Source organism: Ciona robusta, chromosome 1 (genome assembly GCF_009617815.1).
Source record: "Ciona robusta chromosome 1, ASM961781v2".
NCBI lineage: Eukaryota > Metazoa > Chordata > Ascidiacea > Phlebobranchia > Cionidae > Ciona > Ciona robusta.
Window position 1 is genome coordinate 12,578,336 of NC_143235.1, and position 27,251 is coordinate 12,605,586.

The 27,251-nt window shown below is 33.8% G+C and overlaps 2 protein-coding genes and 1 long non-coding RNA gene across 6 annotated transcripts in view; 2 read left to right on the forward strand and 1 right to left on the reverse strand.

Moving 5' to 3' along the window:
- The first annotated feature begins 809 nt into the window (after nt 1-809).
- LOC149743354 (lysozyme g-like) lies at nt 810-2,463 on the forward strand. The gene is made up of 3 exons (XM_089876102.1): nt 810-1,108; nt 1,398-1,477; nt 2,045-2,463. Exons 1-3 carry the CDS (start codon nt 940-942, stop codon nt 2,357-2,359), a joined length of 564 nt encoding a protein of 187 aa, XP_089732228.1. The 5' UTR covers nt 810-939; the 3' UTR covers nt 2,360-2,463.
- Nucleotides 2,464-2,756: 293 nt separating this feature from the next.
- LOC149743355 (uncharacterized) lies at nt 2,757-3,815 on the reverse strand. Its single transcript, XR_016384862.1, has 4 exons — nt 3,761-3,815; nt 3,570-3,658; nt 2,958-2,989; nt 2,757-2,873 (listed from the first exon to the last, which is right to left on the reverse strand). It is a non-coding gene; the product is annotated as an uncharacterized LOC149743355 (long non-coding RNA).
- Nucleotides 3,816-5,890: 2,075 nt separating this feature from the next.
- LOC149743356 (complement C3-like) overlaps nt 5,891-27,251 on the forward strand; it is a 29,462-nt gene continuing 8,101 nt past the window's right edge. Inside the window, exons 1-37 of one of the 4 annotated variants that reach the window (XM_089875914.1) lie at nt 5,891-6,032; nt 6,361-6,563; nt 6,805-6,903; nt 7,422-8,166; nt 8,802-8,945; nt 9,539-9,647; nt 9,986-10,075; nt 10,320-10,477; nt 11,177-11,264; nt 11,473-11,604; nt 11,854-11,899; nt 12,374-12,467; nt 12,770-12,878; nt 13,103-13,235; nt 13,484-13,608; nt 14,252-14,312; nt 14,737-14,819; nt 15,505-15,609; nt 15,966-16,058; nt 16,428-16,616; nt 16,805-16,868; nt 17,331-17,491; nt 18,018-18,138; nt 18,867-19,032; nt 19,568-19,654; nt 20,243-20,269; nt 20,655-21,005; nt 21,518-21,609; nt 22,111-22,256; nt 22,977-23,028; nt 23,330-23,505; nt 24,327-24,462; nt 24,804-24,876; nt 25,191-25,327; nt 25,903-25,987; nt 26,387-26,546; nt 26,849-27,090. In XM_089875914.1, the coding sequence (XP_089732040.1) occupies nt 8,090-8,166; nt 8,802-8,945; nt 9,539-9,647; nt 9,986-10,075; nt 10,320-10,477; nt 11,177-11,264; nt 11,473-11,604; nt 11,854-11,899; nt 12,374-12,467; nt 12,770-12,878; nt 13,103-13,235; nt 13,484-13,608; nt 14,252-14,312; nt 14,737-14,819; nt 15,505-15,609; nt 15,966-16,058; nt 16,428-16,616; nt 16,805-16,868; nt 17,331-17,491; nt 18,018-18,138; nt 18,867-19,032; nt 19,568-19,654; nt 20,243-20,269; nt 20,655-21,005; nt 21,518-21,609; nt 22,111-22,256; nt 22,977-23,028; nt 23,330-23,505; nt 24,327-24,462; nt 24,804-24,876; nt 25,191-25,327; nt 25,903-25,987; nt 26,387-26,546; nt 26,849-27,090 (4,112 nt within the window). In that variant the 5' untranslated portion in view covers nt 5,891-6,032; nt 6,361-6,563; nt 6,805-6,903; nt 7,422-8,089. Of the gene's footprint in view, nt 6,033-6,360; nt 6,904-7,421; nt 8,167-8,801; nt 8,946-9,538; nt 9,648-9,985; nt 10,076-10,319; nt 10,478-11,176; nt 11,265-11,472; nt 11,605-11,853; nt 11,900-12,373; nt 12,468-12,769; nt 12,879-13,102; nt 13,236-13,483; nt 13,609-14,251; nt 14,313-14,736; nt 14,820-15,504; nt 15,610-15,965; nt 16,059-16,427; nt 16,617-16,804; nt 16,869-17,330; nt 17,492-18,017; nt 18,139-18,866; nt 19,033-19,567; nt 19,655-20,242; nt 20,270-20,654; nt 21,006-21,517; nt 21,610-22,110; nt 22,257-22,976; nt 23,029-23,329; nt 23,506-24,326; nt 24,463-24,803; nt 24,877-25,190; nt 25,328-25,902; nt 25,988-26,386; nt 26,547-26,848; nt 27,091-27,251 lie in introns of all 4 variants that reach the window. The other 3 variants (XM_089875913.1, XM_089875916.1, XM_089875915.1) reach the window with 3 other exon arrangements.

Consider the following 27,251-nt stretch of genomic DNA (forward strand, 5'->3'; position numbering starts at 1 on the left):
TTACAGGAATATAGTAGGATGGGGGAAGATGGGACACCTTCGGCGCATAATATCCGAATATCCTGATCGTGTTTTAAACAGTTAACAACGGTCTGGGAGTCTTGAGCATATAGTTTTATAATTCTTTGAAAGTTCCTTGTTTACTACCACATTTGACGGGAAAATAGAGTTAAAATGTGTCCCAACTTCCCCCATCACCCTACTATATATAAAAGTATCCTCACGACTCTAAAAGACGATTTTGAAATATGGAGTATACCGTATTCAGCCTATATTTAATATCTGTATACATCTTACCCCACAGTATTATAGGATAGGAATACACGAGAAATTGCTGAGGTCCTGCAACAATAAGCGAATCCAATCAGTTTTAAGAAGGCTTGGCATTGCCGATCACTTAAGCAGATAAAAAGAAATTAAACATGGACCCAAAGGTTAGTTAAATGAGATATTATTTTAACGGTGACGTTTTTTACTGTCAGATTTTTTAGCATTTCACTGTAATTTGGTTTTTAAGCTTTTTTTATCTAGTATTACAATATGATTTAAAATATTAGGAAGTTTTTAAATGGAGGAAATTTATTCTGTTTCTTCGGTCACGATAACAAAGATCTGAACCCCAATATACCGTTGTTAATTGTTTAAAACACGATCAGAATATTTAGATATTATGTGCTAAAGGTGTGCCATTTTACCCCACAGTACTTTACCTGTTTAGTAAAATCTAGGTTAAATACAACATGTCGCCGACAATGTAATGTCACTGAATAAGAAGACTCTTTGTAAAGCGATTCATTGAAAAGAAGCTATTTACTCGAAGCTTGGTAAAAAAACCTTCCTTTGTTTGGCAGCATTGTTCTCTTACCGGTAACCGTTTTATTTAAATATAGAAGCAACCAGTATACAGTCTAGTTAGGTTAGTACAGTGTGTAAGACTACATGATGAGCAGTTGTTTTAGTGTTTCAAGTTTACTTTTACTAGTATTAGTTTTTTGCAATGGCGACTCGTTTCAAAATCCGAAAGACGATGTGGACGAGCTGTTAAAGTTAAGATCCAGTATTTGCTACGCAGCTGAAAAAGCAGGTGTGCCGTCAGCGTTGCTTGCAGGTAAAAAATGCTTTCTTTGTTTTAAAGTATAGTAGAGTGGGGGAAGATGGGACGAATTTAGCACGGAATATCCAAATATCCTGATCGTGTTTTAAACAATTAACAACGGTCTATGGGAGTTGTGAGGATACAGTTTAATATTCCTTTTAATGTTCTTTGTTTAATACCAAATGGGACAAGAAAATAGAATAAAAAGGTGTCTCATCTTCCCCCCCTACTATATTCCATTATTAATTAAGTGTGTAAAAAACTTTAGATTAAGGGGTTTAAGTTGTATGCGTGATCTCAGGTATCATCAGTCGTGTAAGCGGGGCCGGTAGAATGCTGAACGAGAATGGCTACGGGCAACATGGATATGGTGTGATGCAGGTATACAGCAACTTTTAAATATATAGTAGGGTGGGGGAAGACAGGACACATTTAGCACATAATATACAAATATCCTGACCGTGTTTTCAATAATTAACAACGGTCTATGGGAGTCGTGAGGATATAGTTTTATGATTCTTTGTACTACTAAACGGGACGAGAAAATGGAGTTAAAAGATGTCCCATCTTCCCCCACCCTACTATACTACAAAATTACCTCTTTTTGTTATTTTCTTGCAACAATGCTTTACGTTTAGGTGTTTAGAATGTTCATAACAACTTAAACATAATCATCCACAAAGTTACATACGTGGTAATTCATAAGCGGGCAGAGGTGTATGAAACAGAATACCTGCGTTATAACGATTGCCGTTGCCCGACACGCCAGTATAAAGTAAGTTACATTTATTTATTTAGTGTAAGCTAATATCTACATTTAAATGAATGTAATGTAACTCGCTTTATCTTTGCGTTACCGGAAAGCGACAATGGTTATAACACGGGTTTTCATACACCTTGTGCAAGCTTACGAGTTACCACGTATGTTGCATTTTCATGTATTTATAGATTGCTGAAAAACACGGTGCCGACACAAAGTTCGGGCCTTTTTCAAGAGATCACATTTTACAAGGCGCACAAATTCTCCACGACCTAATGCATTCCATACATGAAAAACACCCAGGAATCATGATGGACCAACAATTTCGAGGCGGAATATTGGCCTACCGAGTTGGTGTGGAAAATCTAAGGCCGCCCGATCTAATTCATTCGGATATGCCGGAACAGCAATATGCGAATGACATTCTCAGGCGGACATCGTTCTTTGAACAACAAGGGTTTGGGAGAAAAGAATGCACAAACATTCAGCATGAGGATCTTTAAGTTAGAACAATTACACTTCTGGTGTGTAGTTTTCATGTTTGGTTTTGGTCTGATGATGTTTGGTCGTAGTTTTCAATAAATTGGAGCAAATTAAATTAACAGTATATAGGTATGCGTGTAGAGGGGTGTGGGAAGACAAAAAGACACATTTAGCACATAATATCCAAACATCACGTGTTTTAAACAATTACCAACGGTCTATAGTAGTCGTGAGATTTATAACTCTTTAAATCTTCATTGTTTACTGCCAAACGGGACAAGAAAATAGAGTGAAAACTGTCCTGTTATCTTCCCCGACCCTACTAATATATGAAAATTATTTATCCTCGCGTGACGGGCAACGACAGCCGTTTTACTCAAGGCTACGCATTTCATACTGTTATATTAAGACAAGTAATTATGCTCGTTAATATTTGAGTTTATTAATTTCTCAATTCAACGAATTAGTTGTCTTCTTGACGTTCGTAATAGGAATAACGATCGTTTTCCTGAGCATCTTCATCTTCGAAAGATTCTTAAATAAATAAAAAAGAGTTAGAAAAAATATAAGGAGACCAGACATTTAGTTTAGTTTGAGAAAACTAAAAATCCCACTTACTCATAACCTTTTCGGCGTCTCCGTAATAGCGTCTAATAAAATACAAAAAGGCATAAAAATGATTCTATTGAATAATGTTATATGAATTAATGTAACTTGCTTTATCCTCCCGTGGGGAAATAGACAGTCGTTATCACACGGGTTTAACACCTCGTGCCAGCTTACGAGTTACCATGTATGTTACTTACAGCCATGTCATATAGTAGGCTGGGGGATAATGGTATATCTTTTCGTTCTATTTTCTCGTCCCATTTGGTAGTAAACAAAGAACATTCAAAGAATTACAAAACCATATCCCCACGACTTCCATTGACCGTTGTTAATTGTTTAAACCACGATCAGGATATTTGGATATTACGTGCTAAAGGTGACCCATCTACCCCTACAGTACTCTATATTTAAACTAGTTTAAAAGGCTCCTGTCCTCGTACACCACCGCACCGCAGTCGGACGAGCCGAACTACAACATGCATAGCTCTGCTGTGATTTAAGTATATAAGCAATGTATATATAATTCATTATACAAGCTTTAAATTTAAATGATAAAATGGGAATTCCCACCCTAAGAACACCAAACTATTGCATATTTATATAAACACGTAAAAAAAGAACCTGCGACAGCGACGACGGCGCCAAAAGCCTGTAACATCAGTGACAACCAGGAGTCCGATGATCAGCAGAATAAAAAGAGTCTTGTTCATCTGTAGAAACAAAACACACGTTAACATTAGATACCATGTTGCTACACTCGACCACAGATAAGAGAGGCCACTGGCAACTCTCTCATTTGTGACTTGACCGACCTTGTAAATTTGATTCCTTCAACTTGCAAGTGGTGAAAACTGTGTATCTTGCAGCGCTTATATAACGAACTAAAGGATGTTTTGTTTCTTGTGTCGTGACAATTTACTTTTCTATTTTCCTGTTTTCAAGTTTCTGAAGAGTTTTATCCTTTGTCACGTTTCGGATTCAAAATTTCCGCCCGCTTTTATGGTAAGGCTGCAAAACAACTTTTGCAAAACAGCAAAGAGCTCGTAGCTTTTTGCCACTGCTTCAAAAGATACCATTACCGTAGCTGGATCAATAAAGCGTAGAACTAATTTACAGGTACGATTTTCTATGTATATAAAAGTTAAGTTTATACCCATTCAACAGGACACAAACCATGATAACTGTTAAAATGTAAATGTAAAAAGTGTTTTTGCAATAAAGCTTTTACCATTTTTAACTATCATGCATAAATATTGTTGTTTTGCTAATATTTTTTGTCCTTTCATAAGTATATTCAAAATTTAATAAGTATATTTAAAATTTTACCTATCTATTGGGACAAAATAAAGTTGGATTATATATAGGCTATATATAAATATATTTATTTGTTGGTTCATTTTAGTTTTATTTTAATTTATTGGATCTTGGGTTCTCTTCTTTACAGCTTGCACCTGTTTGAAAAGAAATCTTTCAAGAAAAAACTTCTCATAATAAAAAGGTCTGATAGGAAGTTCAATTACATGATTTAATGTAATTTTTGCGTGACATTTCAGTAATTCTGAATTTAAGCTGGGACTTGCCCATCATCCAACACCCAGGGTGCTACCACATTCCTTATCAGATGTTCATATATAATGCTTGTCTAAGGTAAATGACAAGCAATAAGTCCACATAAAGTGTATGAATGTAACTTATTTATGCTCGCCTGGCAAGAAAACGGAAGTTTTTTAACACTAGTGTTCTGTTTCATACACACTGTGTCAGCTTACGAGTTACCATGTATGTTGCTTTGTGGGTGAATGTTTTTTCTGTATTGCTGACAATTTAGACAACTAAATTTGTAATTTAATAATTTACCAAAAGTTTTCGCCTTTCATTTGTTATTCAGATAGCACGGCTTGGTTCAAAATTTATACTTTTCTGCAGTTACTGTCTTCGTGACACAGGAGGTTATTGACTGCAACGATAAACCTATACAGGAAAGAAGGTGTCCGGTTGCTTTTTCAATGTCGGGATCATTTTATAACTTCCTTAGTCGTGACTTTAAGTTTGAAAGTTTCATTTGCTAGCCTCGGATGAACCTATGATTAGTAAACAGTCACACCCCGTAGACACACATCCAAGTTACTATCCAATCAAAATGCTTCTTATGCAACTGATGCCACATAAGAAGTGATATAGTAGGGCTGGGGAAGATGGAAACCTTTTCGTTCTATTTTCTCGTCCCATTTGGTAGTAAACAAAGAACATTCAAAGAATTACAAAACCATATCCCCACGACTTCCATTGACCGTTGTTAATTGTTTAAACCACGATCAGGATATTTGGATATTACGTGCTAAAGGTGACCCATCTACCCCTACAGTACTCTATATTTAAACTAGTTTAAAAGGCTCCTGTCCTCGTACACCACCGCACCGCAGTCGGACGAGCCGAACTACAACATGCATAGCTCTGCTGTGATTTAAGTATATAAGCAATGTATATATAATTCATTATACAAGCTTTAAATTTAAATGATAAAATGGGAATTCCCACCCTAAGAACACCAAACTATTGCATATTTATATAAACACGTAAAAAAAGAACCTGCGACAGCGACGACGGCGCCAAAAGCCTGTAACATCAGTGACAACCAGGAGTCCGATGATCAGCAGAATAAAAAGAGTCTTGTTCATCTGTAGAAACAAAACACACGTTAACATTAGATACCATGTTGCTACACTCGACCACAGATAAGAGAGGCCACTGGCAACTCTCTCATTTGTGACTTGACCGACCTTGTAAATTTGATTCCTTCAACTTGCAAGTGGTGAAAACTGTGTATCTTGCAGCGCTTATATAACGAACTAAAGGATGTTTTGTTTCTTGTGTCGTGACAATTTACTTTTCTATTTTCCTGTTTTCAAGTTTCTGAAGAGTTTTATCCTTTGTCACGTTTCGGATTCAAAATTTCCGCCCGCTTTTATGGTAAGGCTGCAAAACAACTTTTGCAAAACAGCAAAGAGCTCGTAGCTTTTTGCCACTGCTTCAAAAGATACCATTACCGTAGCTGGATCAATAAAGCGTAGAACTAATTTACAGGTACGATTTTCTATGTATATAAAAGTTAAGTTTATACCCATTCAACAGGACACAAACCATGATAACTGTTAAAATGTAAATGTAAAAAGTGTTTTTGCAATAAAGCTTTTACCATTTTTAACTATCATGCATAAATATTGTTGTTTTGCTAATATTTTTTGTCCTTTCATAAGTATATTCAAAATTTAATAAGTATATTTAAAATTTTACCTATCTATTGGGACAAAATAAAGTTGGATTATATATAGGCTATATATAAATATATTTATTTGTTGGTTCATTTTAGTTTTATTTTAATTTATTGGATCTTGGGTTCTCTTCTTTACAGCTTGCACCTGTTTGAAAAGAAATCTTTCAAGAAAAAACTTCTCATAATAAAAAGGTCTGATAGGAAGTTCAATTACATGATTTAATGTAATTTTTGCGTGACATTTCAGTAATTCTGAATTTAAGCTGGGACTTGCCCATCATCCAACACCCAGGGTGCTACCACATTCCTTATCAGATGTTCATATATAATGCTTGTCTAAGGTAAATGACAAGCAATAAGTCCACATAAAGTGTATGAATGTAACTTATTTATGCTCGCCTGGCAAGAAAACGGAAGTTTTTTAACACTAGTGTTCTGTTTCATACACACTGTGTCAGCTTACGAGTTACCATGTATGTTGCTTTGTGGGTGAATGTTTTTTCTGTATTGCTGACAATTTAGACAACTAAATTTGTAATTTAATAATTTACCAAAAGTTTTCGCCTTTCATTTGTTATTCAGATAGCACGGCTTGGTTCAAAATTTATACTTTTCTGCAGTTACTGTCTTCGTGACACAGGAGGTTATTGACTGCAACGATAAACCTATACAGGAAAGAAGGTGTCCGGTTGCTTTTTCAATGTCGGGATCATTTTATAACTTCCTTAGTCGTGACTTTAAGTTTGAAAGTTTCATTTGCTAGCCTCGGATGAACCTATGATTAGTAAACAGTCACACCCCGTAGACACACATCCAAGTTACTATCCAATCAAAATGCTTCTTATGCAACTGATGCCACATAAGAAGTGATATAGTAGGGCTGGGGAAGATGGAAACCTTTTCGTTCTATTTTCTCCTACCATTTGGTAGTAAACAAAGAACATTCAAAGAATTATAAAACTGTATCCTCACAACTTTCATAGAACGTTGTTAATGGTATAAAACACGACCAGGATGTTTGGAATTTTGGATACTATGTGCTAAAGGTGTCTCTTACCCACTATACTATATGATGCCTTTCAGGGAATATTCTACACATTTTCAGCTTTTGTAATACTTAAATTTTTAAAAATCTAAAAACATTTTAAAAGGTATTTATTCAATTTTAGTAATATTTGATTTTCTAATTTTATTTTCAGGCATTTATTTGGATTCCACATTTACTAAATTTTGTCAAGTTATTCTACATAATCAGTTTTAATAATGGGACAAAAGAAGATTTCAATCCTACAATTCACTAAAAAAGTTAGCAATCAATTGGATGAATGTAACTTGCATTATCCTGGCATGGCCAGAAATTGACAGTTGTTATAACACTGTTGTTCAAACACCTTATGTCAGCCTATGAGTTACCATGCTTGTAACTTAAATCTGAGCTAGAGGCAGGCGCAAACTACTTTTGCCAAACTTAGTTGAGGTAAAATGGATTGCAAAAATATAAACCACAGAAATTGTCGATTTTCAATTGTTGGCTTGATTCTCAATGGATAATGTTGCTCTACAAAACACAATATCCACAAATGGAATGTGGTTTATAAAAAAGCTGGTTGGTTTATGTTCAAATGAGGTGATTTCCACAAAATTCTACGAAGCAAAGACAACAACAAGAATGACTAACACGCTATACTGCCCCAGGCTACAATAAGCTGTCTTCCATTTAAGCTCACTTGATCTTGTTATTACCGAAACTTGCTAAATTTCGAAAAGTTCAGCTCTTTTTCGACAACTTGCTAAATTTCGAAAAATTTAGCTTTTTTTCCACAAGTTCATCATTTAGTTGGAAACAGTGGAAACAAAGTTGAGTATTATGAAGCCAGCAGTGATTTGCATCATTTTTCTCTGTATTGGTCTCGGGCATGGATTAAGCTTGATACTGCCCTGGAGGTAAGCATAGTCCACATATTGTTTTTATTTTAATAATATTTAAGGCGACATAGTTAAAATGCAGTTATATTCATGTGTGAAACATACATAACTTTCGACTATTAATGTTTAAATGCTGTATAATTTGGCCCTGCTTGTTTATATAGAGACTTTAGCAGGGTAGAAACTGTGTTAAGGTTTGGTATTTGGGTGTAATAACTAATATACCGTATGTTACATATAATTAAAAAATTAAGATGTTTAAATATCAAATTTTAGCCTAATATTATATATAGTAGGATGGGGGAAAATGGTACAAATTTAACACATTACATCCAATTATTCTGATCGTGTTTTAAACAACTAACAACGGTCTATGGGAGTCGTGAGGATACGGTTTCATAACTCTTTGACTGTTTTTGCCGAATGGGACGAGAAAATAGTATATGAAGGTGTCCCATCTTCCCCTGCCCCAGTACATGAAAGAATCCTAAAATTATATACCTCTATCAAACTACCTTATATTATATATATATGAAGTAAAATAAACTGCTCATATATTTTTTTTATTTATTTTTTATATTTTCTTACATGCATGTTTTTTTATATATTTTCTTATATTTATATATATATATATATATATGTTTATTTTATAGAAGGGTTCCAGTTCCACAATTTTCCTTTCCTCGCCTTCAAGTCTCACTTCCAGTTATCCGACCGTCAGTTTTTCGGCCTTTACCAACCATAAGTCGTCCGACATTTAGTCCAAGAACCACAGCCGCTCCATTGTTAAGTAGGGGGTGAGTGGTAAATATTTAAATAAGGTGGATAGATAATAATGTGTTTAGAGTCTGCCACCTATGTTCTTTGTATGTGTATATTTACGCCATGTATTGCGAACTGTAAAACGAGGTGATTTTACGTCACTCTCGAGCCTGCATTTTGTTCTGTTTGTATGTTTTTATCTGATGCAGTAGCACAGTTGGTTAGCCCTCCTGCCTATAACTCAGAGGTAATGGGTTCGAGGCTCGTCTCTGCTACCACTGTAGCGTATGTGTCTTTAGGCAAGGGACATAACAGCAATTGCTCAAACCCAGTGGTCACTAATGGGTTGAAAAAATTATCAGCAACACGTAAAAAAAAACTAAAAAAACATTCACAAACAAAGTAACATACATGGCAACTCGTAAGCTGGCACAAGGTGTATGAAACAGAACACCCATGTTTAACAATTGTCGTTTTCTGACCACGCGAGGATAAAGCAAGTTACATTCATTTAATTATCTTAATATTTGTGAACAATTGCTAATGTTTCAATAAATTTTCACTGAAATAAGATTTTCCTATTAGCCGGTGGAAAATTCCAAGTTTCTAACTATGAGTTACGTTACAGCCAAGGGCATACTCTCATAGTTCCGAAAGCGTTTAAAGTGGGCATAAGATCAACAGTTATCCTGAACCTGTATGGATATACTTCAGCAACTGTTTCTGCCTACGTTACGGTAACTAAGTTATTGTGTTTATTGCTCAAAGTTTCTTATTGAGTGTGCAGCACAGTGGTTTAGTTCCTGCCTTTAACATAGAAGTTACAGGTTCTAGGCTTGTCACTGCTATCATTTTGGGCTAATGCGTCCTCGGAAAGGACACTTAACAGTAATTGCTCACACCTAGTGATTCCTTATGGTTTGTCATGTGTCGGCCATACATAAAAATATAAGAATTCTCCAAAAATAATCACCCACAAAAATTTGAACCAGAACCCTGTGTTATACGACCGTTTTTGTCCTGCAATGTGAGGATTAAACATTTATTTTTATTTATTTATTTTTCGTTCATTCAGGATCCTGGGCGACGCAGCATATTTGCTCAAGTTCCTGCAAGAACACTTACTGCATCTCAGCGCAACAGTCCAATACAATTTCAATTTCAGGTTAATAGTGGCAGACAGAATTGATTTTATTACGTGAACAAATCAATTTATCCTTATCATCAGAAAATGGGTAAAGAACTATATTTTAAGACCGAAACATTAAAAAAAAAGAAAAAAAAACATTTATTTTTTTGGGGGGGCAATGCCAACAAAACAATATGTTCTATCTTATTGGCTTACCCAAAACTCTCAGGTTTGGTAAGTCAATGTATTGTAAAGTTAATATTAGTATATTGTACGGTAGATAACTGAGCAAGACATCGTTTCGAAAAATATTGGAAGAAAAGTTGAAGTTGTTATATCTTGCGTAAGAGCTACATTCACTTTCACAAAAAGGGTTCAAGTTTTGATTGACAGAAATAGTGGTTACCTGTTTGTGCAGACTGATCGTCCTATATACAGGTAATATTTGTGGTTATGTATGTATGTATGTATGTAACTTACTTTATTCTTCTGTGGCTGGGAAACGACAGTCGTTATATGAGTATTCTGTTTCATGCTCCTTGTGCCAGCCTACGAGTTACCATGTATGTGTTGCTTTGTGGGTGATTAATTTTTTTTTATGTATGGCTGATAACTTGGACAACCAATTGGGGACCACTGGGTTGGAGCAATTGCCGTTAAGTGGCTCTATAACATAAATAGGCAAACTTTGGCCTCAAAGGCTACATCTCCCAGAGTTTAATTATGGTTGTCTAAATGTTTAGCTATACTTTACAAAATAATCATCCAAAAATTTTGCATACATGGTAACAAAAGCAGGTAGAGGTGTATGAAATAAACAACCCGTGTTATAACGACTGTAGTCTCCATTTCCCAACATGATAAAAAAAGTTAAACTCATTTATACTTATTTCTTTAACATTCAATAATTAATAGACCTGTTTTTTAATTAAACACTAGTAAATAAAATTTGGTATTAATAAATAAATTGGGTCAATGTTAAAAGGTCAAATTAAACATTAATTAGTCAAGGTGACTGATTACCCTCTGAAAAAAATAAGCCCTTGTAACTTAATTTACATTAAAAAAATAAATATAACATACAATATTAAACTTTCGTTTAAATATAATACATAAATAAAACATTTCCACTTGCAGACCAAATGAGCGAGTGGAAATCCGCACTTATCCCCTCCAGCAAGATATGTCCCCAGAAAAAAATGCAATGGTTCAAGTTATCGTAAAGGTAAGGGCGTGTACGCTCTAAATACAAGTACTGTTATAATAACCAGTTTCTAAGCATATTATCATATTCGAGCATGAAAAATACTTCTGTCATATCATTATTTAAATTCATGGACTCTAATGTTTGTTTTTAACTGCAGTCTAAAACTCTTCGAATATATTTTGGCTTGGGTTTTTCTTTTCATTAATTACATGTTATAACAATGCAGACCCCAGATGGTATTGGAGTGAATAAAGTAGAACGACAATTACCAGCGTCTGGTTTTATTGACACAACTTTTCATGTAGCCGAACACCCTATGTTTGGGACTTGGTTTGTACAAGCAAAATATGTTTCAAAGGTAAAATAAAACATAAATTTTTCATGAATTTTCAAAAAAATATATTTATACTACTATGGGGTAAGATTGGTCACCTTTAGCACATATTATTCTCTTTTTACTACCAAATTGGACGAGAAAATAGAATTAAAGAGTGTCCCATATTCCCCACCGTACTATATATGTTCCCAAGATTAATATGAAGTGATATTAATTGAGGTCTTTGCAGCTTACATTATTTTAAATGTAAACTTATTATCATATGCACAGGCGTTTACCACAACTGCTGAAGCAACTTTTGCTGTGCGAAAATACGGTATGTATAATTATATGAATATAGTAAATTTAATATAGTAGAAAAAATAAATTTATGGTTTAAACATCAAATGTCCATTAAAATATAATATAATACGTTTATTATATATATACCTGAAGAAACAAGAATAATAACTACTGTATTCATAGGCACCTAACATTGGTATGCAAGGTATGCGTATACACCCCGATAATAAATCAGAGTACCCATGAGTACCCAGTATAAATGCATGAACAATTTAATTGCCTATCTCACAAACATGTGTTAAAATAAACAATATACAGTGATGATAGTGAAATGTCAGTATATTTCCCAAATAAAAACTAATAATGTGGCGAGAAAAAGTGTTCATGCTTTTACCGGATAAATTTGTATCTTTTAAAACTTATGGTACCTTGACTCTTCAAAAGTTACAAGCCTATGAATAACATATATATATATATATTAACCTTTTTGCTTTTAACCCTCAAACAGTTGTTCCTACATTCAACGTTCAACTTGAATTAGAAAGAAACTACATACTGATCAGTGATTCACATATTACAGGGAAAATTATGGCAAATTATAGGTAATTTTTGTATAGTATAATACGTATATAGTAGGATGGGGGAAGACAGGACACTTTTAGCAGATAATTTTCAAATATCCTGTCTGTGTCGTGGGGATATGGTTTATAATTCTTTGAATGTTCTTTGTTTACTACCAAATGGGACGAGAAAATAGAGTGAAAAGGTGTTCCATCTTCTCCCACCATACTGCATCTGTTTTTTTTTCTGACATTTTTTACGTAAACAGATTTTTCCCTCTTTAGTTCCAAATACTAATTTAAGTTCAGTTTTAATTAAAACTAATAAATTTATCTGATTTTAGTTACGGGTTGCCCGTGAGCGGAAATTATTTTCTTTCTATGAAACTAAAGCGGTCACAGAATGGGGAACCCCAGGAGTTTTACAAAATGCCAGGAAATGGCACTCTTAAAGTAAGGGATATATAATCTATGGTAGTTAAGCCAGTATAACAAATCTAGACTTTCTAATCTTTTTGAGTGCGTTATTCGCCACATCAATTTTCGTTAAATAAAAAAAAATATTTTTTTTTGTCAAATATAAAACTTTTTTTATTTGAATAAAAAAACATAATTTTTTGTTGTAAAAAAAGATAATTTTTTGTTGAATAGAAAAATACTTTTTTTTTATCTTTCAGGCCGTTTTCAGAGATGGTATTCAACGTTTTAATGTCTCGGTCAATTTATTGCTGAACATTTTAAATCCGGGTGAAACAATTGCTGATTTAGCTGAGATGGGTGCAACGTTCTGTGTTGAAGCTACTGTGAACTGTAAGTTTTATATACAAGCAGTTTCAATTTTCAATATCCTCTATTCTACTTGGCTGAAGTCCTGCAGCTGGCCACGCCATGGGACCTGAGATTTAGGCCAAAGAGGGCTCGTTACCATAAAGGTCTAGGCCTCACAAGATTTTCCGACCACGGAGAATAAAGCAAGTTACATTCAATAATTCATTCATGGTTATAACCAGTCTTGAATACCTATTTTCCTATTATGTTAACTTGATTTTTTTTCACAGCAAGAGCAGATTCAATTATGGAATCTGATGTGACAGCAGATCTCCAGTTTCTTAAATCTCCTTTCATAATAGATACATCCATTACATCAAAATATTACATTCCTCCAGTTGCATATACCTTACAAGTTAGTCCATATGCATATGCCTCTGTAATGTATATATAAGCCTTTATATACAGCTGGTAGTATACTATAATATATAATACTTGTCGTGGCAAAGTGGTTTGCACGCCCGCCTATAACAGATTATGGGTTCAAGGCTCGTCGATGCTATTGTAATGATGTGTTCGTATGGTACTTTACTGTTTTATATTTTCGTGATCTTTATGTTTTGCGTGAACCGTTGTGTTTTTAAGAGTCAATCGCATGGTTTAGTTAAGTGACATTCAGTTTCCCCTTGGTTGTGTTATCGCGTGCACGGGCGGATTGGCAACACAAGATATAAAACGTTACACTATCATTGTGGGCGTATGGGTCCGTGGCCAAGACATTTAACAGTAATTGCTTCAACCCAGTGGTCACTATAATTATCAGTTATCCATAAAAAAATAAACAAATCAACCACAAAGTAACACACATGGTAACTCGTAAACAAGCACAAGGTGTATGAAACAAAAACATACATGTTATAACATAAAGGACCTCACTCACATAGAATAGGACTGCAATTGTAGGTAGTAATTTTATCACTTTCAAAGTAATCCCCCTGCCACGATAAAAAGTCCATTCATTCATTTAGCTACCATTATATAATGTATTATATTTGCAGGGCATAGTTACGGATGCAATTTCCTTAACTCCAAAGCAAGATATACGAATCCGCATATCAGGTAAACCACTATAATACTCAAAATATTTTTTTTTCATCCTAAAAAGTTGACTGGTCTTGAACTATAGGTGTAATGTTATATAGGTGTAATGCCTGAGGTGGCATGTCTCCCAAATTTTGAAACAGGGATGATATAATATCTTATGTTACCCTAGTTTTAACCTTAATACAACTTATACACTGCTGTGTTACTTTGTAAGTGATTATTTTTTTAGATTGTTTCATTTTTTCATATATGGCTGATAGTTTGGACAACCTATTAGTGACCACTGGGTTAGAGCAATTGTTGTTGTTAAGTGTATACGCCCACAATCGAGCCCAAAATCGTTGTGTATCGGGATCCACAATTTGAGTAGCACATCACTATACCAACAGCATGTAGAATGTTGTAGCATTACTTTTTTACACCACACCTTCTGTTACAGTTGCTAGTTCGACTTATACCACGACCACCAACTCGAACGGAAAATTCGTTACTGCATTCAGTTTAGTAGGAAACGGAAATCAGGTAGAAATATTAATTTATGGATTAAATTATGTGCGCCAATGGCCTATCTTGACAAAATAACCTACAAATGTCAGAAACTGTTTTATTCCAAATCTTTCTAACTTAAATCTATCTGCCTGCCAGATGTTGTCTTTTAAAAGAGCCTCACCTGGCTCAAAAGCCTTTCCTACCTGTGCCTTGCGGCCCTAGGTACATGGGGTGTAGGTCAAAGTTGGTCTAATACACTTTTTGCGTGGTAACTATTATGCATGTAAGTACTTGCATAATTACTTACCGGTACAAAGTTAGCACACATACCGTCATAGCCGTGTTATCTGCTGTAGGAGGTTGGTTGTTACTTGTATTATTTGTGTAAAGAAAAGTATGGCGGAAGTACAGTTTCACTTTTAACAGCCCAATTTTGTTTTTTTTTTAGTTAGTAGTAGCACCATAAGTAGTAGCAACCATAAGTATCAAAAAGTATATTATAAACATGATTTAGCAATATTGCGCTAAAATAAGCTTACGCAATGTTAATACCCGCATACACCGATGACCATGCAAAATAACGCAGTTAAAAATTACAAAATGTCTTTTAAAGCCATTATCAAATTACAAAATGATTTATTCGAATCACTATTGGCATAAACATTTTACCTAGCAAATAGGGGTATTAATAAATAACTTTTTGTTAATATAATTTTAGGTGGTTCGTATTCAAACTTTAGATCCTGATATAAGCAATGAGCAGCAGGCACGAGTTAATTTGACCATTCAACCATATAGGTCTCCATCCTCAAGTTATTTGCAGGTATTTTTGTCATGGTATATAGTATACTCATAGTGTGTTATAATAAAAATAACTTATTTGTCTCTTCGATTACGGTAGCAGTTTTCAATGTGGACCCCAATTTTAAACCAGCTCTTAAACTGCTGTTAAGTTTTTTTTACACACAAGCAGAGCCAAATTATTCAGTCAACACATTAATCAATGAGGCTTCTTTATGTTTAATGACTATAAAATAAGTAAAACTATGTTTAACAATGTCTCTCTGGATTTTACTTAAAACTGTAAAAATCATGACCCCTATTGCAACTATGCAAAACGGATTTCCATTCTTGACCTCAAAGTATAATGAATAAAATAAAATTATATTTTATTTCAAGATACTGGCTTCTAGACACACTGTAACAGTTAGAAGAATGTTTCAGTTAACGTTTACCTTTGGCTCAAGCAGACCAACTGACATTCGATATTACGTAAGTTAGTAACAATTTATGTAACAAAATACTCATAATTCCAATGTCATGTGAATGCAACTTACGTGTATCCTTGTGTGGCCGGAAAACAGTCGTTATAACAATGGTGTACACCACGTGCCAGCTTACGAGTTATCATGTATGTTATTATTTTTTAGGGATTTTTTTTGTATGGCTGATAATTTGGACAACCCATTAGTGACCACTGGGTTGGAGAAATTGTTGTTAAGTGTCTTCCCAAGAACACATACACCTACAACAGTATACTGCATTGTTTTCGAACTAGTCTTCGCTTTTCAATACCACAGTTAAGAAAACACCTGCGGGTATTCTGTAAACATTTCTAATTTTATTCTATGTGTTTACCAGGTTGTTGCTCGGGGCGGTATCGTGCTATCAAGTGTCGTGCGCCTGACACCACTGAATCGGCAAAAAACCATAAATGTGTGGCCTACTCAGGCCATGGTTCCATTCGCAAGGGTCGTGGCTTATTATTTTAAAGACAATGAGGTGGTGTCCGGGTCACTCTGGTTCGATGTGGTTGACCAATGCAAAAGAGTGAGTGTAAAAATAGCATTATATGTTTACACGGGCATACGGTTTTTTTTTGCACAAAATTTAGGGTGACATTGCTAAAATGTAGTTACACTCATAGCGGCATACTTTTTGAAATATTAAGGTACTTATAAGTTTTAAAAGGTGCTACGTTTTTATAGCACCAGTTCCTAAATTATATTTTCTTGCAGGAATTGTCAATTGAAGTTGCCCCACTTGTTACACCTGGTGCAACTTTCCCAATTAGAATAACAGGTAACATAAACAAATACCATTCTGTTGGTTTAGGGAATGCGCTGTGTAACAATTTCAAATTTCATAAGTGATGTTTTTTCAAATTTTAAATTTTAGTTTCAATTTTGATTTCAAAAAACTTTTAATTTGATAAGTGATATGCCAAATCTGGCCTGAATCCTAGGTTCTCGACAAGAACCTCGCCCTATAGAATATAGTTGCAACTATAGTTAATAATTTATCACTTTTAAACAAAACTATTGCTACCATTGTGTGGGGATGTGTCCTTGGGCAAAACACTTAACAGCAATTGCTCTAATCCAGTGGTCACTAATTAATTGTCCAAATTATCAGCCATACATAAAAAAATAAAATAATAAGCATCACCCACAAAGTAACATACACAAAGTAACGCTTAATAATAAACAGATTTTACTAAATAACAGTATAGACTTAATAAATAATAATACCGATTTTTTTTAGGTGCACCACACGCGCTGGTAAGCGTCTCAGGCGTGGATAAAGCAGCGTATTACTTATACAATGGAAGTCGTTTGACACGGGACGTCATGTTTAAAAGGATGGAGTCACATGACCAAGGTTGCGTCAGAAATGGTGGGGAAGATTGGAATCATGTGTTTATGGTATGACAATTTTTCTGTTTATGTATGTGTAAAGTTGGGACTGTGGGGTAAGATGGGATATTGTTGATGCTGTTTATGTATTGTACTGTGGGGTAAAATGGGATACGGTGAGGCTATTTATGTATTGTATTGTGGGCTAAGATGGGATACGGTAGAGCTGTTAATGAATTGTACTGTGGGGTAAGATGGGATATGGGATGGCTGTTTATGTATCGTGTCAAAAACCTATTTGGCGAACAATATTGATCATAGGCTTTATTTAACTTAAAAGAAATGTTTCAGTAAAACACATAAGAAAGACTAAGACAACAGTAAGACTAAAACAAGTAGATAGAATTATACGAGAAAACACAGAAAATGTTAACCACGGGCTTTGGTTATATAATTCTGTAAATATTCTTTGTTTAATATCAACATATGAAGCTGTTTGTGTTCAACTATTGCATGAATAAAACACCAGTGTTTTAATTTTAAAGTTTGCCTACCATGCGAGGATTAATATTTTTATTCATTCTTTTTTTCACAGGGTGCTGGGCTAAGCTTGTACACATCAGAACAAAACCCCACAATCGTAGATTCCTTGAACTGCGATAGAAACAGCAGAAATAAAAGGAATGTTGAGCTTGAAGACTCAGTGTTGTTAACATGTGAGAAATGTTAAATACTTTGTTTCCATTAAAAGTTTAACTTGAAAATAATTAAACAAAAGGTTTGTTTGTCTGCTAGGTGAAGCGACTATGCTTTTTTTTCTAGATAACTATGTTTTTACTGTGACCGTGTTGTTTTGTCGCTTTATCCTGTCTTTTTGTTTAAAATATTTCTAAATCTAATAGTTTTCTACCGTAATCGTAGAGACAAATAAAAGTTATTTTTATTATTATTATGCAGCTAATACTTTTGGGGCCAACTCTGGTCTAATTTATATTCCATGCCTTTTCATAGGAATAGGTTGGACATATTTTGAATAAAATGAATGTAACTTTCTTATCCTTACCAAGCAGGGAAACGACAGCTGGTATGATACAGGTGTTCTGTTTCCTACACTTTTTGCCCACCTACAAGTTACCATATAGTAGGGTGGGGGAAGACACCTTTAGCACATATTATCTAAATATCTTGTTTATTGAATAGTTAACAACGTCGGTGGGAGTTGTGAGGATACGGTTTTGTAATTCTTTGAATGTTCTTTGTTTACTACAAAATAGGAGAAGAAAATAAAAGGAAACGGTTTCCTGTCTTCCTGCACCCTACTATATATGTAACTGTTAATTAACACATGCCCACAATCTTAAGAGCATCGAACTCATAAACTCTGGTCTAGAGGCAGGCACACTAACCACTTTTCCACGGCGTTGGTCTAATTAATTTTTTACAGCATTGAATCGAAAGTTACAGCAATGCCGGCGTGATGGTAAACGTGACGCGTTTGTGAATGAAACTTGCGAAATGCGAACTGCAAGATGTGGTATTAACTATGGTGACCAGTACCCTGGTTGCTGTGAGGTGTTTCACCAATCCTGTGTTCAAGCTTCACTTCAGAAGTAGGTGGACTAAATAACATACAGTTTTATGCCGAAAAAGAAAACAATTTAAAAAAAATGTAAAAAAAAAATATTAGAGTTTTTTTAACAAATTTAAAATTTTTTTAAAATCAGCTTTTGTTTATTTGTGGCTAATAACAAATGCACTCATTGGCAATTGCTTCAATCTTGTGGTTTCTTACGAGTTTTTTAAATTTTCAGCTTTGCATTAAATATCAAAAACAAAAATATTTAAAGCAGACACGTGTATGAAACATTTGTGTTATAGCAACTGTCATTTCCCCACCATACGAGGATAAATAAGTTACATTCTTTTTTCCCAGGCATTTTTATTTATTAGTTTGAACATAATAACTGTCCTATTAATAAATTTTGTAATTTGGCATATCTGTAGCTGTTAAAACCGACTATGTTTAAAAATAATAATCTCTAACCAAAATATTTTTAGGTAATCAATAAAATTGCTTTTAGATTTCAAAAATTTCTTTAGCACATTAATTTAAAAAAAAAATTTACTTAGCGAAATTTTTTGCAGTTCTGGTAACGAAGGTGAAGCAGAAGCAAGCGTGGCTCAAAAACGAGCTTCGTTTCAGGGAGATTCGTCTCCATTTGCTGTCGAAGTGTAAGTGATTCATATTAACATTCGGGGTGTATTAAACCTTTATCGAAAAATATTTAAAAATTTTCCAGTTTTTACTGACTTTCGTATAGCTCTCTATCAACACAGGTGTTAGTGCTAGTGAAAAACAATTAATTGTACATTTATTCTTTGGAAAAATTGCTACAAGACTGTATTTTGATTTTTTGATGACGTCATTAAATTTTTAACAACGTGATCAGAAAACTTGTATCTATGTGTTCTCGTCCCCAAAGGGTTAAAGTAGCTCAGTAATTTGAATTTTTTTTCATCCGGATTTTGTGTGAGAAATATTACAACTTGATAAAATAAATTTTTATTTTTCTATTTGAATAATGACAGCGGAGATCAAAAATTAACAACATAAAAAGTAAATCTTCTGCAAAATTAATTTAACCAAAATTTCTGTATACATTAAATTCCCAATATATATTTAAAAAAATCAAATTTCTGATTACATATTAAATTCTGAATAAATACATGAAAAATTTAAACTTCTGAATTCACAATGAATTTTTGTTCATATATTTATATTTAACATCCTTTTTTAAGCTTTTTGTTTTTTTGTTACAGAGAACAGCCAGAGGGGACAATTCTTAGGTAAGCCTATTTCAGTTATGTCAACTATATGATCATTTTTATTTACTACATATTGTACAGTGGAGAAGGTGGGACACCTTTTTATTCAACTTTATTGGCTTATTTGATAGTAAACATAGAACATTTAAAGAATTATAAAACCGCATTCTCACGACGATCGTTGTTAATTAGGAATCCCCACATTTCATACAACGCTGTCGGACCTCACCCGCATAGAATAGAACTCTAACTGTCTTAGTATTTTTTTCAAAGAATTATAAAACCGCATTCTCACGACTCCCTTAGATCATTGTTAATTAGGAATCCCCACATTTCATACAACGCTGTCGGACCTCACTCGCATAGAATAGAACTCTAACTGTCTTAATTTTTTTTACATTTTTAGCCAAGTAAGCCGACCAGCAGTTCAATCCCTTGGACAATCTTTGGCTCCAACACGCCTTCCCGTCTTTGCTGTACAAGCCGCTCGTCCTCCATTTTTAGCTATGGCCCACACATTTTTAGGTATGGCCCCACAACCTATGGCCCACAGATTTGTCCCTAATCCGTTTATTCTGTCCTCGAGACCAACACCGCCAGCAACAACAACAACTACAACAACAACTACGACGACAACAACAACAACTACAACAACAACAATGAGCACGACAACTGCCACGTTGCCACCTGTAGTGAACAACCCTGGGCGTGAAAGATCAAATTTCCAAGAACGCTTATCGTGGCCGACGATCAGAATGTAAGAAAAATTTAAAAATAAAAAATAAAAATTTTACATTGAGAGTAACTGATAAATTTAACTATTATGTGTTTACTTCAATTTTTACAGCAAGCACAGGATTTATATACATTAGGCCTAAAATTTAAAACCTGACAAAGAAAGTCCAGTATTTTTTTCTAAATTTAATTATTTTGTGTTTACATCAAGACACAAGATTTAGCCCTGATTTGGTTCATTAGGCTCTCTAAAAGCCAAACAGAAAACTTTTTTTTAACTATTTTGTTTTTTAATTTAAAAGTCCTTTTTTTAATTTTAACCATTTAAAAAAAAATAATTAAGGTGGCTGTACACAGTATCCGGAATTCGTCTGTTTTGTCCAGATTGCGCTGCCGCATGCGGAATTTGAAAATGAGTTTGCAAACGACTTCGCAAGTGAATTCGAACGCGGATACTGTGTACAGCCACCTTTACTGTGTTTTTTTTATTTTGACTATTTTGTTTTCTTTATTCTTAATATTGTCTTTTTGCAGTCGACCGAATGGTCATATAACTTCTTATAAGACAGCTCGGGATAGCATCACTACTTTTGTTGTTGGTGCAGTTGGTATGCAGGACTCGCCAGGTGAGCAGATTGTTTTCAAAAGGTTTGGTTAGTTATAGTAATACATATTTTAATATGGGTAGCCCAGTAGAGTATTTAAAAGTTATGCAGAAAACTTGAATATGAGAATAAAACTGTCTTTATAATATAAAAAAAAACACATTTATATTTAAAATGTCAATTTTTTGTGTATACTTTAAAAAAACATCATTCGTAAAAAACACATTTTTAATTATTACATCTAGTTCAACGCATTATGAGCACAAAACTGACAACTGCAGGAGATCTATTCACACTTATAATACACCTGGCAGCAACAACATATACATAATACATTAGTAGTTATAGTAAGAAAAAATTATAATTGAAAGATTTTTTTGTAGAGTTTTGTTGAAAAATAAGTATTTTTGTAGCGTTCCCTTTGCATATTCTTTCTCCTAACTGTTAAAAATAAAAAAAAAAAAAAAAATAAAATAAAAATTTGCACATCACTTTGGACTCAAAATAATGTTTAAATTTCAGATGGATTTTGCATTGCACCAACGAAAGAGATGAAAGTTTTCAAAGACGTTTTCGTGCAAATTAATCTTCCGTATTCGATCCGTAAATTGGAACAAGCTCAATTGAAAATAACAATATTTAACTACAATGCACAAAACAACTACACGGTAAGCAAACTAATGAATATAAGTCCTATCAAAGCAAAAATATAATAATACACCAAGTTGAAAAGAAAATATTTATTATAATAATTTTTTTTATTGAAAATATTTATTAAAATTCATACCCAAAGTTAAAAGGTGTTTAAACTCATACGAGGATAAAAAATGATGCGAAAAACGCATGTTTGACTGCGAAGCGGTGTCGCGGCACCAGCACAAAGGACTTAAATGGGCTTTCCGGGTGTTGGGGTAATGAGCCAAATCTGGCCTAAATCCCAGGTCCTTGACAAAGACCTCACCCACATAGAATAAAAAATACCTAACTAATATCACTGACGATAATTTCTGAACATTAAACAAATATTTGAATAAAAGATCCATGATGTCATTTAGGCAAAATATATATCTTTTAATATACAATTTGTTGGACTTAATTTTGTCTGTTGGATAAATCACCTGATCCTGGTCTGTATTTCTTTACATAAGAATCAACTTACTCTATAAGCATCAGATCAGGGATAGACTCAAAGATTTTATTATAGTTAATCTGACATACCTTAATATAGAGAAATAAATAAATTCTCCTGAAACAATGAATTATATATCGCAAACATTTTTTTTTACAAAAAGCAAACAGTTTTTTTTTTTACAAAAACCTGTGCTACTGCATTTCATGCATGGTAACATTAAAAGGTTGTAAAAAGTCAAATATCCATTTAATTACAGTTGCGACTTCATGCTAAAACAGATGACACATTTTGTACAACATTTAAATCAGGTAACAGCATATAGTATTTAGATTTGGTCATGGGCATAAAAATCCTCTAAAAGTTTGAAATATTTAAATCTGTGATCCAAAAAAAATCCAAATTTTTTTTTTTGATTTCAAAAGTTATTTCTTATGATATTTTTTTATGATTTTGTATTGGTAAAAAAGTAGATTTTTTTCAGCAAAAAAGATAACTTTCATTTTAAGAAACCAAAAAAAGTGGATTTTTTTAAAATTAAATAAACTTTCATTTTTAGGGGACATAGAAAGTAGATTTTTTCAGCAAAAATGATAAAACTTTTATTTTAAGGGACATGGGCTCAGCTTGGGACGTTTAATATTGAAGCTGGTGGTTTTGCATCTGCGCCATTGACAGTTATACCACTACTAATACCTTTAACTGGGAGGTCACCAATTCAACTTAAAGTAGTTAACGACCAAACCAATGTAATTCAGGATTCCATTAGAAGGGAAGTACTAATAGAGGTATGTGTTTGTGTACTGTTTACAAAAGCAAATTAAATGCATGTAACTTGCTTTATTCTCGCTGGTGAGGAACTACAGTCGTTATAACAGGGTGTTCTTTTTCATACACCTCGTGCCACCTTACAAATTTTTTTTTTAACTATTGTGTCACTGATTTTATTTTTCAGCCACTGACGTTTAACTCAAAACTTAATAGCTCCAAGGATTTATGCAGATTAAGTTTTAACACCATTTATTATCTCATGAACGATTGTAACTTATTTATCCTCGCATTATGGGGCAATGACAGTGGTTATAAGTTATAACATGGGTGTTTTGTTTCATACACCTCATGCCCGATTACGAGTTACCACGTATGTTCTTTTGTGAGTGATTACATTTTTTTACTTTTGTTTATTTATGACTGATAATTTAGGCAACATATTACTGATCACTGGGTTAAAACCACAAAGCAACAGAATTAATGACCGACGCCGTGGTATAGTGGTTAGCGCGCCTGCCTGTAACCCAGAGGTAATGGGTTTAAGGCTCGACGCTGCTACCATTGTAGGCGTATGTGTCCTTGGGCAAGACACTTAACGGCAATTGCTCCAACCCAGTGGTCACTAATTAGTTGTCCAAATTATCAGCCATACATAAAAAAATGAAAAAAATCAAAAAAAAAATCACCTGCAAAGTAACATACATGGTAACTCGTAAGCTGGCACGAGGTGTTAAACCCGTGTTATAGCGACTGTCGTTTTCCGGACACGCGAGGATAAAGTAAGTTACATTCATTACATATATTCATGTTAACATATTATTATCCATTAAATTTTCAGCCAGCTGGTGAAATGAAGGATACGTATAATAGCTACCCTATAGACCTGAGCACAGGAAACCAAAGCATTGAGATTGGACTTAATTTTCCGGAGCAAATAAATCTGGAATCAAGAAAGTGCTGGATTTATGCTTATGGTATGTAACTCAATGAATGAATAAATGTAACTTGCTTATCCTCGTGTGGCAGGAAAGTGAAGTTTGTATAACGCATGTGTTTTGTTTTATACACCTCATGCCAGCTTACAGGTTACCAAGTATGTTACTTTGTGGGTGATTAGTGACTACCGGGTTGGAAAAAAAATGTTGTAACGACTGTTGTTTACCGGCCATGTGATGATAAAGCAAGTTACGTTCATTTAAATTAGTGACTGGACCAAGATTGCCCTTTCTTTTGTACTGCATAAAAAATACCTTCATCAAGCTAAGAGCCTGGTGGGGTGCTGAACTATATTTAATGTTTTCATATTTGATTACAGCAAGTTACATGGGGCCGAGCATTGAGGTGAATCAAATTACACAAGAACCTCGAAGCATTGCAAGTATTTTTAGGTAAGGCTATTAGGCTAATAACATAATGCCCATTATTTATTTCAAAACAAATTGCTTTATCCTCGCATGGCGGGAAACGACAATTGTTATAAAACTGGTGTTCTGTTTATACACCTCGTGTCAGCTTACCAGTTACAAGTATGTTACTTTGTGGGTGATTATTTTTTTTTTTTTTCAAATTAATTCGTATTTTTAATACAATTTCTTTTTAAATTTCTAAATACTTTTATTTTGTAGTATCTTTGTTTGTCTAAATTTAAATTAAGTATTAGTAATGGCTTGTGTGTAAATAATGTAACACATATCTTGTGCAGGCAACCTTACGGATGTGGGGAACAAAGCATGTTGGTTACTGGACCAAATGTATACGCTCATATGTTCCTTGTTACAACGGGGAAAATGGCGCCTGGTTCAATACGTTATGAACAATCTATTAGACGAATGGAGGATGGTTTGTAGTTTTTTTAATTCTAATTTTTTTTTTTTTTTATTATTGCTAATGTACCTCAGGCACATATGCTTAAATGAATGGAACCTGCTTTATCTTTAAACGAAACATTTTTAGGGATTTTTTTAGGGGTATTACTAAAGTATCTCAGCACACATTAGTGAAGAATGAATGAATGTAATTTGCTTTATCTCCACATGGCCGGGGAACGACAATCGTTAAACACAGGTGTTCTGTTTCATACACCTCGTGCCCGCTTAAATTAATTTTTTAAAACTTTTTTTAAGGGTAAAATTTAAAAAATATTGTTTGAGAATAGAATCTCAAAAAACTGTTTTAGCAGTCACTCAAATACAAGCATACATCACTATAAAACCAAGCTTACAGCATATAAAAAAAATAAAAAAAATCCTAAAAAATAATCACCAACAAAGTAACATACATGGTTACTTGTAAGCTGGCACAAGGTGTATGAAACAGAACACTTGTGTTATAAAACTATTGCTTTCAGGCCACGTGAGGGTAAAGTAAGTAACATTCATTTATACCCACTATCCTAACTATGACCAACCTCCCAGGTTTCAACCAACAGATGAGGTACAGAAGTGACTTAGTTGGAAAGAGAGCTTGGTCAGTGTTTTCACATTACAGACCGAGCACTTGGTAAGATTTGCTTTGATTACCCATATATTTTTCTTTGGGTGTTTTTGCCAGTTATGAACAATTTTTAACTGGCACAGGTACCATTTTTTAAAACAAATTTCTTTCGGCATGAAAACAACTATAGAGAAAATTAGATTCATGGTAACTGGTAAGCAGGCATGAGGTGTATGAAACAAAACACCTGTTTTATAACGACTGTCGTTTTTGTGACTTGCAAGGATAAAGCAATTTAGATTCATATGTTTTCCCTACAAGGACAACGCTCTAAAACTTTTTCTTTCTAAGCGAAAATTTTAGGACAAAATAATTTTTTTTTTCTACAAACCTAAATGCTGTAAAACCCTTTTCTTTCTGCACGAAAATTTCAAGAAAAAATAAATCATTTTTTTTTCTTAAAAGGCTTAATGCCTATGTGGACAGAGTCTTCATACAAGCACAGGTTTACTTCACAGAGATGGATTTGACCCCAGTTTGTCGATCACTGCAGTGGTTGGTAGGTGAGCAACATCAGGAAGGCTATTTCTTGGAAAGATCGCCGGTTATTCACAGAGAAATGCATGTGAGAAAATTAAAAAATAATAAACAAAAAAAATTAACAAAAAAAATGATATAGTAAATTTTTTTCCAACGTAGTTTAGTGACAATTTTAAAAAGTTGCTAAAATAATAATAATTTGACATATCTCATTTTAAAATGAATGTAATTTTTTTAAACATATAAAAAAATATTTTAAAAAAGAAAAATTTATTTTAGTGAATAAATTTTTTTATTAAAAATTAAAATGAAAAAAAAAATTGTTTTAATTAATTTTTTTTATAAATTTGTATTAAAAATAAAAAAATAAAACTATATTTGTTACAGGGTGCAGTTGGAGGGCGATATTCACTCACAGCCTATGTACTTGTTACACTGATTGAAGCACAGAGAATCAATTGCAGCGGAGTAAACCAACAGATCCAACAGTCACGAGATAAAGCGATAAATTATTTGCGAAATAATCGCAACCATCCAGCTTTCCAAAGACCGTACGGACTTTCTATATTAACATATGCGATGGCTCTGCATGACCAGTCTTCTGCCTTTACAATTGAATTAAATCAAAGGTAATATTGTTTCTCGATTCATAAGTCATAGCAGCCGCCATCTTGGATATTTTTCTGCCTGTTGTCGTATAGGTACAAATCTGCCTCTTAAATCTCGGCGTATTTTTTTGTACAAAGGGTTGATAAAATTATTGATTTAGGAATTAGACGATTAATCAAAT

What these genes read in the sequence shown, in the direction of transcription:
- LOC149743354 (XM_089876102.1), top strand. Translation starts at nt 940, where the DNA reads ATGATGAGCAGTTGTTTTAGTGTTTCAAGTTTACTTTTACTAGTATTA. An exon ending in GCCGTCAGCGTTGCTTGCAG is followed by an intron (nt 1,109 to 1,397) that starts GTAAAAAATGCT and finishes GCGTGATCTCAG; the next exon opens with GTATCATCAGTCGTGTAAGC. An exon ending in ATGGATATGGTGTGATGCAG is followed by an intron (nt 1,478 to 2,044) that starts GTATACAGCAAC and finishes ATGTATTTATAG; the next exon opens with ATTGCTGAAAAACACGGTGC.